Below are 10648 nucleotides of genomic sequence, written 5' to 3' on the forward strand. Positions count from 1 at the left end.
GCCACGGGGAACAGGATTTTTAGGCGTAAAGCTTGGGTCGCTCACAGAGCCCTGCAAAGCTTCCTCCTGTGGTTGCCCCTGCAGCAGCGATACCTGTTCTGCGGCAGCACCTCTAACACAGGACAGGGCTGTCCCATGCTGGGGGCCCTTACAGCCAGCTCCGAATGTCACCCTGTCAGTGAGGGCACGGCTCCAGCCCGGAGGTGCTGCCGCTCACCTCCTGCTCCCGCACATCCCTGCCGGCGGGTGCTCCGGACGGTGGGTGCGCTCCGACAGAGACAGCGCTTCGGCCCCAGCCGCTCGGAGCAGCGGGCACCGGCACAGCCCCGCTGCCCCCGGCGGCGGCGGCTCCAGGGGCGGAGGCGCTCGGGGTCGGCCCCGGGTTCAGCCGAGCAGCGCGGCTCGATCGTGCCCCCCAGAACCCACCCGAGACACGGGTCCCGGCACCCACGGCACCTCCTGCCCCACAGCCCTTCCGACAGGGACAGGGGTGAAACCCCATCCAAGCTCTTCTCCCACAGGACAGCCCTTGAGAAGCCACTCGGATTATCCACCAATTCGCAATGCCTGTTGAAATCCACACCTTCTCCATGCCTGCCCCATGCCTGCTGCTGACAGTTCATCAAAGTCTCTTTTGCATGCTCTGAGTGCAGACTAAAACTGCTCTCAAGTACATCCCAAGCCTGTCCCCATTAGGCAACAGTCCTTACACACAGCTTTATAAAGACACCTGGAAGTTCAGGTCTTCAGCATCCTGGAGAGCATCCTTGTCCTTGCTCTCTTCCTGCTGGACACGGTACCACCGTTCAGCAAACAGCACGGCATCGTGGATGCTGTGGAAAGCCAGCTGCCCACCACTGTCTGCCTCGCCAGCCCAGCCTCCCTCCCGGAGCCGGTGGCGGAGGGAAGGGTTGCAGTTGGCCAGGAGTACCTGAACACCAACCTCCTTATAGTCATGACGTGTCTCCTTTAGCACTGAGAGACCCACGGTGTCTATGAACTGCATTGCCCCACAGTCAAGGATGAGGGTGTGCATGTCTAGGGAGGGAGGACAGGCATCCTCTGGAGGCTTCCCAGACCTTTTCTTGGCTTGCTTCAGGCAGACAAACCTGGTGCCGAAAAAGCTCTTTCTCTTGCCTGGGTCTGCATTTGCCTGGGCCTCCACCTTTTGGTGCTTAGCAGTCAGCAGGCCAGGATTTACCCCTGTTTTCTCATAGAGAACAGTCTTGAAATAGTCCTTGTTGGCATAGTAGAGAGATGACTCGAAGCGGAAGATTTTGATGTTGGCAATGCTGCTGAGCTGCTTGTATGTGGACTGGTCCTCATAGATTTCCGTGCTGCTGACCTTGCCCAGCAGCGTGGCTCGGGGCCTCTGCGTGCGGAAGATGACACAGAGCAGAGCGAAGCAGACACCCACGAGGAGCCCAATCTCTGTGGTGATCAGCGTGGAGCACAGCATGGTTGTCCACCACACCACCGTGTCCAGCTTGCTGAGCTGCCACATGCGGGGGATGTCACAGAACTTGCTCAGGCCCCCCCGCAGGTTGACAATGGTGACCACCCCCAGGATGGAGGTCTGCAGTGAGTAGAAGAGCGGGGCAATCCACAGCAGCACTAGCAGCAGCACCAGAGAGGTGACCAGGCCAGAGACCTGGGTCTGTGTCCCCGTGGACTCCTTCAGCAAAGTCTTGGTCAGGGCTGCAGAGCTGGCAAAGCAGTAGAAGAAAGAAGGGATGAGGTTGCACATGCCAATGGCAATCATCTCTTGGTTCGCACGGACAGGGTAGCCATGCTTTTTGCCAAAGATTTCTGCCAGGGAGACGGTCATAGCAAAGCCAATAACAGCAATGGGCACAGCATCAACTGCCAGGCTGGAAAACAGGTTTATATCTGGTAGAGTGGGTTTCCTGAAACCAGTGGGGATATCCCCACAAACATCAGACTTGTATCGCTCTTCAAAGTTAAAGTAGTAAGATATTACTGTGGCTACAATGACCACCAGCAGCTCTACGGGGAACGGAGCCTTCATCTTCTCCTTATACCGGTCATTGATTTCTTTGACAGGCACTATGATGGCCAAAGCAACCAAGCTGGTAACCAGGTCACAGATGTTGGTGTTCTGGATGTATCTGAAAAGGTCAATCCATGTGAGGATGAAGGACCCTACCCCTTCATGACGAGGGATTTTCAGTCCCAGGAGATACTTCATCTGTGAGGTGATAATGGTGAGGCTGGAGCCGGTCACAAAGCCACTGAGGAGAGGTTCTGACAGGTAGACAGACACAAAGCCCAGCTGTAAAACCCCCAGCAGGATCTGAAAAGCAAGCCAGCCATACCTTTAGCATCGATGAGAAGGGCTGGAAGAGGTGGCTGTCAATTTATGTCAGTTTGCTTTCACTTCTGTCTGCTGAGCAGTCAGCGTGAGGCAGGGTACTTTATCTTCAGTAGTTAATCTGGGGTACGACAAACTAAAGAGACCTACCTATAACACTTGTCTGTGGTTAGGGTGCCAGACAAAGAAGCCTATAAGGTCCCTACCACTGTCTCCTTACAAGCAATATGGGCACAGTTAACACAAAGTCCAGGCAGCAGCCCCATCAAAACATCACTCAGTGGCATATAACTGGTGTGATGCACAGAATATTAGTTGTCCCAGTGCAAGAGCCTGAAGCTGTTCAATGACAGGAAGGCTCAGGCGGTGAGGACATCCCCAGGGAGCATGGGCTTTGAAGGAGCCCCTGCTGATGGCAGGGCCTTTGAGAGCTGTTCTTGCCAGCCCCAAACCTGCTCTAACCTGCAGCAGAAGCTGGCCCAGCTCCAGGACTGGGGTAGTGGGAAAGTGGTTCTTTCTCCTCCCTTGCTGTGTCTGATCATAAGGACATACAAGGACATGGCCTGTCATATGGGAGGAAATACCACCCCCCCCCCCCTTCAGTTGTGTTTGTGGGTTTCTAAACCACATTTGATTCAAAGGTGTCAGGGTCTAGACACATCAGGAAAGGTTTCTCATGACTTGTAAGTCTGAACCAAGAGAGGAGCTTCAAGATCTTCAGCACAGAGAAGTTCCTAGAAGGGAAAGGTCGTAAAGGAAACAGCAGAACAGCAAATATTTGTACCTGGTAAAGACCAACCAGAAAGCTCAAAGAAAGAGCCACAGTGATTGCATAGCAGCTCCTGTCACAGGCACTCGTCCCGTTACTGGAGGAGGTGGAGTTGCCCAGCAGCAAAGAGCCAGCGCTGTCATCACTGTACCCTGCTAGCTGGAGGTGCCGGGTCACAGACTGCCCAATCATCAGGCACAGGACGCCGAAGGAGCCCACAGAGTTATGGCGTGAAGTGGCCATAACAACATAGATGATGTTGCAGAAGAAGTTGGTGTAGATTCCGTAGATGGGATCCTGGTTGGCTAAGAGGGAGTAGGAGATGGACTGAGGGATGGCGACTATCCCCACCAGGAGCCCAGATATGACATCCCCAAGCAACTGTGTCTTGACATTGTAACAGGGAAGCCAGTCCAGCACTGGGAACAGCCGACAGAAGAAGGTGATGATGGTTTGATGAGTGCATGTGCAGACCTCTCTGGCATTCTTTAGAATGAGTTCCTTGGTGCTGAAGTCTGCAGGCTCATACTCCTCCAGTTTGACATGTATAAAGTTTGAAGGAGGCTCTTCTGGCACTGGGGAGCACAGTGTGTCTTTGCTCTGTGCTGACTTCTGTCTTGACGTGTCCTCCATTGCACCAGGAGAGCTAAGGCAGGAGAGCAGGCAGCCATGAAGCGTTGCAGTTATGTACATAAGGTGCTTTGCTTAGCTCCAGGGTTCATGCAGATTGCATGGATACATAAATAAAAATAACCTCAGACAAACCAAACAGAAAAGCACTTTCCCATAGTGCTGGTTAATTTATTGGTTTTCATTTATGGGCCTGATTAACCACAACCCTGAAACCATGGTTTGAACTGCATTCACACTGGCACAGGTGCCCACATCAGGGACAGAGCTGTAAAGCCCCCTGTGCTCCCTCCCAACATACCTCTTGTTTTGAAACAGTCCAGCAAAGTGGGCTAAAATCAGACAATATCATTTCACTGAACCTAACACTTCATCGGGAATTCTGCATTTCCTGATGACACATTCACTTAAGCAAAACCTGTTCTGAAAATGTTGGGATATTCCAAGTGATGCTTTGGGAATGTAACACATGGATAAAGGAGGCAATGTGCAAAGTAATTTTTGCTTTAACACCTCAAAATATTGAAGTACATTGCTGACTTGCATCAAACAGGCCCATCACAGGGGCTCCTGTCTGCAGAATGAAAGCATCCCACTTCTTCAGTCTGGTTAAGTAACACAGGCACCTCCCAGAGCTGCTTCAAGATTTTCAGTCAAAATACAGGCACAGCGAAAACCTTTTTGTCAAAAATGAACAATACACACAGACAGGAGCTCTCCCAAGAGGAGATCCAGAGTGGCTGCAGTTCAGACACAGACCTGGGATGATGAGAAAGCCCGTTCTCCTGCCCTACGGGTTTGTTTCACATCACTAGTCCATCCCATACCTCTTACCTCTGGCTGCAGAGACACACGGGGTGTTTCCTCACTACCTGGAGCTTCTCCCTTGTGGACAGATCTGTCTCCTCACCTCGCAGCACACACTGAACAAATCAAGCTTGAGGCTAACGACTGCAAACCTGTTGCCTTCGCCTTCCTTCTGGATCCTGTGCCACTTCCCTTGGGAAGAGATCTGAGTTACTCAGCCAAGCAATTGGCCCTTTTATTTAGCTCCAGCCGATGAAGATGGTGCAGCCAGCCAAACAGAGCTGTATTTTGAAAACAAACATCGTTCTGGGAGAGTATTTTTGATGAAAACTTGTTCTGGCCATTAAGAATAATTGAAGGGGTTTAGAGAAGTGCTCCTGCCAGATAACAGTATTGCTGGTATCTGGAGATGTGTTTGCTAAACAAGGAGAACGATGCAAAGAAACCTTCATGCCTGTGCTATTGCTCTGCCCCTCCCTGAACTGAGAGTGCATGGTTGCCCAAGTCCTGCTGGGCTTCTCCACTCAGGTTTTCATCTGTTCTGGACAAGCTTTTGTTCCAAAAACCAATCAAAAAGCACAGCTTGTTCCAGAATGACTTTTCTTTCCCAGTAGCTGCCTGCCTGCTCCCTGTGTGCCTGTATCACTGCCTGGCCACTTCCAGAAGCACCAGCTTCACAGTGGCTTTGTCAGACACAGCTCCGCACAGACTGCAAAGGGGTGATGATGATGCAGGGTACTTCTAGGTAGATAAAGAACTCACGATGTGTCAAACCTGCACAATCCACCTTCTGCACATGGCTTTTAGAGACCAGAGTGGATTTTTTTAGCACAAATGAAGGATTTTGCTTTGCAGAAGTAAGCACAATTCGGTAAAGTGCAGGTTTGCATTTCTTTTGTAGGTAAAGGTGATGAATTGCATTAGCAGTCAGGGAAAAAAGGTAACATTCCATCATCCTGCATTGAAACAGCAGCCTCATAAATACCTGCTGTAGTTGGTCTGCCCTTGTGATCCCTGCAAACAACCTGCACCAGACCTCTCAGCACACACTCCCACTCACCTCATTCTTCACCCTTCGCTTTCCATCTCTTTTCCATCAACCTAGTCCCCAAGATTTTGCTGGCTGTGCCATTGCTCTATGGAGCAGGAATAACGGCTTCCAGTGAGGCAGCTCGGCCCCTTCCTCTGCTTCTGGCACTGACTGTGTTCTGGGCTTGGGGAGGGGGCTGAGATCCCACAGCGTTAAGGGAGATGGTGTGGGCTATGGAGGCTATGGCTATGAGCTATGGCTGTGGGCCATTTTCATAAGGCTTTGATTTAGATGCTGGGGAGACACCCTGAGGGAAGAGAAGAAGAAGATGAGCATCCTGAGCTACATTTATCTCATCAGTGGAAGCCTGTATCTCAGTAATTAGAAGTAAATAAATAAGAAACATCAGTGCTCTCTGGCAGCAGGAAGAAATGAGAGCACATGGTAGAGGAGACAGCTGCTCAATGTATTTAGCTATTTATATGCATTCTTTATTCTCTGCCAGTCCTCCACAGCTCATATATTTTCAGGTACATCTGTTGATAGCCCCCCTTTCCCTTCTTTCAGTAATGGACTGTATCTTTCCTTAATATTGTCGTTCCTCCTGTCTTTAAAAGATGATCCCTTCGTATGCTTTATAATCCTTCCTAGACATTGCTCATTATGTGTCTTGGCCTGCCTGATGTAGTCTCTACTTACTGATTTAGATTTTCCACCTTCTTCCTCAACAAATGACCCAGATTTCTATTTTCTGTATGGTTCCTTCATCCTGAAGTTCAGTCACTGAAGAACTGGTGAGTCAGTCACCAAAGAGCTGGCCAGGCTGGTCTTTTAAGTCAGCGTGTTTGCTGGGATGACACACATCTGAGCACAATTCATCTCTGGGGTTTGATCTTATTTAGGAAGCATTAATTTCCAGTTCTGCATCTCTGACCTGTCCACCATGAAAATGGGACAAAGCACTTTTTCCATTTGTGACAGGATCCAGGCTACCTATAACCTCCCCCCTGCCTTCACAGCTTGCTGCTGCTTTTCTTTCCTACTGCCACCTTCACTCACATAATCTGGAACTTTTGTTTACTATGATTTGTTTTACTACCTGATATTGCTTGATGAGCCATATAGCCATGCTCTTCCACCTCCTCAGGGAATAGGTTTTGGGGAGCAGTTCTTTTCCATTCCTTCTGCCTCTGTGCCTCCCCTGCCATCCTCCCCTACACTTTTTTCCTCCCTTTCTTGTGCACAGATTTCCAGTTGCTTTTATACACTTAACTTTAAAATATTCCATACTTTCACTGCAATTACATTCTCAAGCTCCTTGTCCCAGCTGGCTTCCCCATGCATTTCTGTTCTGCAGAGGTTCTCGGTACCAAACTCTTCAAAACAGCAAACCTTCATGCTAGGGCAGGTTCTGCGCAGTCCTCTCCGTGATGGAAGTTCAGGCTGTGGCTCGGAGGTCATTTTATGTTCTCCATCCTAGCAGAAGGGGTGTAAGAACATAGTGACACTGAGCACTGTGTACATCTCTGAAACCACTTCTACTGCATGAGGTGAGGCAAGGGCAGGAACTGCAAACACTTCACCTTTGATCTAGAAAATGTGTGTAAGACAGCTTAAAAAAGAAACCCACAACAGAACTTCATGTGACCTTGAACCGAGTGAGGCTGCACTGCTCCAAATGCAAGGTCACTACAGCTAACTCCTGAAACTGTTTGTTTTCAAACTCATCTTGAAGAGCCGTTCTTTATTGCCACTATAAACTCACTTAACTGTTTAGCTCCATTCTGGGCAAGGCTGGGTTGGGCAGATGGTATCAGCCTGAACCATGCAACTGTAGGCAGTATGTTGCCTGCCAGCAGCATGGCACCCTCTGTTTTCAAGACAAGCAGAAAGCATGAAATCCCAAGTTTGCACTTACGGCATAGTATATGAGGAATGTAGCATCCATCTATGCAACAGCCATTGCAGCAGGCTAGCAAGAGAGCAGCACAAGTCCAAGTTCCAGATACATGGAAAATGCAGTAGTGGGCTGTTGTCTTTCCTATCCTAAAGCAGAAAAAACCCATGAAATTGTGTCTGAGATTGTTACCCAGGCACTTTGCAGTGGGTAAGTGCTGCAAATTCAAGTCTCGCCACTGTGTCCATGCACCAATTCTGTTTAGCAGGATGAGCTGGCATCTCTCATTTCCTTTAGAACAGAGCTAACTGCACTGCACAAGGATTTTTGATTTGCCTTAAGGCTTGTAAATACATTGACAACTGTTTGGCTTCTGGAAGCCTGTCGAATAGCAGCACACATGTCTTGGCTCCATAAATGGGCCAGCCTGGCTTAGTACACGGCTGCACCCCTCTGCTCCACAGTTACTTATCACACGCAGCTTTACAGAAAAACAAGGCAAGCGAGCCAGGTAATGGTGCCAGGTATCTAAGAGAGATGCTTGTCTTTCCCTTCAGATATGGGACTTGACAGTCTTTTCAGATGGCTGCTGGATCAGTTCCACTTGGAAATGAAATGTCAATACATATACATTTGCAAATCATCTTCTTTCTTAAGGGAAATAGAAGGAAAAGGAGATAAGCCCAGAATTGGTCCCACTGCTGAGACAGAGCAAAATGCCACAGAAGCATCCAAAGGCAAAAAAGCTGAACAGAACCTCTTGGATGGTTTCTTGGGAAGCAATTATTCACATTTCTGCAAGAGATAACAACAGAGAACGTGGAAGCAGCGCACCAGGACTTCCCAGAAAATAGAACAGCTTTTGCAGCTTCCCACTACTTTGCAAGGAAGTTTATGCTAACACACAGGGATCACAGCAGAGCATGCAATGCGAAGACGAAGTTCTCTCCAGACACAAATACTATGAGGCAAAAAATGTCATTCACCCTGTGACTGCACATGGTAATGCAGTCACAGCACTCCAGAGTTTGAGAGGGACCAGGGAATCTACAAATAAACATGATAAAGAGCAACTATTTAAGCTACAGCTCACTCCCAGCAATTAACCGTGCAGACAGACATGCAAGGCATGTTTTTTAGTCTATTTTGAAAGCTGTGAGATGGACCATATGTCCTTGCAAAGCAACTAAGTGCAGAGGTAGCAGATCTAAAAGAATGTGGCTGCAGAGGTCACATACCCATCAACTGTGCAGCCACTGAGGACGGTACACAGCGGTCCACTCTGCTAACATCCTGCTACAAGCCCTTCCTCCAGCACTGATGCCCACTCCTAGAAGATGGAGAAAAGAAACATTTCCAAGCACATCACAGTAAGCATTTGAGGAGCACTCCCAATTTATATAAGGAGGGTAAAAATAATTCCCTGCTAACTTCTGTGGCACTTCATGCTGTTTTCATGTTTTTCTCTGCATGACGAATGTCCAGTGCTTATGACCCTTTTCCAAATGATCAAGTTGGTAATTGCAAATGCTATAATGGCTCTGTAAGCAGATTAAATAGATTACAGATGAATGCAGTGAAATAAAGTCAGGGAGGCACATCTTTATTTCATACTGAACTGGCATTCAGCCCAGGTCATTTGGCATCAGTTCAGGCTCGACCCGTGTGTGCTGCTCACGAGACCCCATGGCACCAAGGCCGTGTCGGCGGGATGCTGCTTCCCCCTGTAGCTGTTGGCTGGCTCACAGGGTCACCCTACCTGTAGGTACAACTTGCCCCACTGCAGCATGGCAGGCTCTGTGTCAGGCAGAGCTGCGCGGGCTCCTGAGCTCTCCCAGCAGCATGCACCAGCTCATGGCACACCAAGGCAGTGGACAGACAAGCTATGGAGGGTACATCTCAACACCACAGGACAGAAAGATGTTCCTGCAGATGGGCAAGAAGCCCAGGAACTGCAGCACATCTCCAACTACCTGCTATACAAGACTGGATCTCCTATTAGATTTCAAACTGAAGGAGAAACTTTTCCACACAACAAAGCAGTGAGGCAGGCTGCCACAGGGTGTGGTGGGAGTCAAGATGATAGTAAAGGAAATGTGAAGGAAGCCTCGTGAAGAAGTGCTGCAAAAGCTGTGACAAAGGTGTAAGTGCTCAGGAAGTTTCTAGCCTGCTGCTTACCAGGCACTGGCAGGGCTCTGCATGGACTGGATCCCTGATGCACCTTTCCCAATCAGCTTCCACCAGCCTGTGACCCAGGAGACAGGGCTGGGGGGTCTCCTCTAGTGCAGGAATATGTTTGGTGAGAATTAGTTGTTCACAGGTAAGATAGGGCCTTGAGCACAGATAAAGGTGCTGCTGATTGCCCCTTAGCTCTGTATCAGCATGAATCACTCATTCAGCTGAAGGCAGTGGCTGTCCCATGCTTTTCAAGAAAGCAGAAAGCTCTTGCTGGCATTCCCCATAATTGAGTGCTCCTACGGCTCTTTTGGCATCAACACAAAAATAATACCATGTGCTCTGAGGTTTCCTAAGGTAAAAGGCATCCTCAAGTAAGAGCTGAGCAGTGCTGGATTAAGAAAAGCTTTTGCAGAACTCAAGGACATGATAATGCTCACAGTAACTGCCCAGAACTGCACCCAGAGCTGCTCTAATTTCTGCTCTGACTGACTGGCCATGACCTGACCAAGTCATATAACCTGTTATGTCAACACTGAAATACATTGCAGCTATTTTGTAAGGCTAAATCTGTAATACCACGTGCTGTAAGTACACATATTGTAAAGTGCAAGTAGCACCAAACCTGAAGAAATCCGTCGTTTCTTGCATCACCTGGCCCACAGGAGGGTGCTGCTCACCGGCAAACGGCACATCACTGCCATCACATTGCTTATCACTTGTTATGAGACAAGCTGCAGGCTGGCTGTACAGAGAACTGAAGTCAGAACAAGGTGAAATCCTGCTGCTGGCCACATATCGTCAGTCAATGCCCCGTTTTCATTGCCAGGAAACTTCCATGTGTGCCTATTATGTGTGTACCATACAGTGCAGGAGAGCAGCGCACACAGCTGTGTATACACTGAACCTTACAGCAGCGATGGAGCACAACTGTCAGGAGAAATGGGGACTGGGGACTCAATGCTCAAATGTGTGTGGCTTCTCTTTCTAAAATGTATAGCTGCAGCA

At 49.1% G+C, this 10648-nt stretch overlaps 1 protein-coding gene across 2 annotated transcripts; it reads right to left on the bottom strand.

The window, feature by feature from the left end:
• Nucleotides 1-688: 688 nt before the first annotated feature.
• On the bottom strand, nt 689-10593 carry LOC133270959 (sulfate transporter-like). 2 transcript variants are annotated; one of them, XM_061456616.1, is made up of 3 exons: nt 6859-10593; nt 3117-3747; nt 689-2314 (listed from the first exon to the last, which is right to left on the bottom strand). In XM_061456616.1, exons 2-3 carry the CDS (start codon nt 3732-3734, stop codon nt 719-721), a joined length of 2214 nt encoding a protein of 737 aa, XP_061312600.1. In that variant the 5' UTR covers nt 3735-3747; nt 6859-10593; the 3' UTR covers nt 689-718. The 2 variants fall into 2 exon arrangements, with proteins under 2 accessions (XP_061312600.1, XP_061312599.1); XM_061456615.1 differs by lacking the exon at nt 6859-10593 and having other exon boundaries at nt 3117-5801.
• Nucleotides 10594-10648: the final 55 nt, after the last annotated feature.

The sequence above is a fragment of the Pezoporus flaviventris genome, unplaced genomic scaffold (genome assembly GCF_033815535.1).
Source record: "Pezoporus flaviventris isolate CSIRO_AGI_PZ_B2104156 unplaced genomic scaffold, CSIRO_AGI_Pfla_v1 ptg000023l, whole genome shotgun sequence".
Classification (NCBI taxonomy): domain Eukaryota; kingdom Metazoa; phylum Chordata; class Aves; order Psittaciformes; family Psittacidae; genus Pezoporus; species Pezoporus flaviventris.

Coding starts and splice junctions, on each gene's coding strand:
- LOC133270959 (XM_061456615.1), bottom strand. CDS start 3,794: ATGTACATAACTGCAACGCTTCATGGCTGCCTGCTCTCCTGCCTTAGC. Junction 2,315..3,116: donor TTCTGGTTGGTCTTTACCAG/GTACAAATATTT, acceptor CTTGCTTTTCAG/ATCCTGCTGGGGGTTTTACA.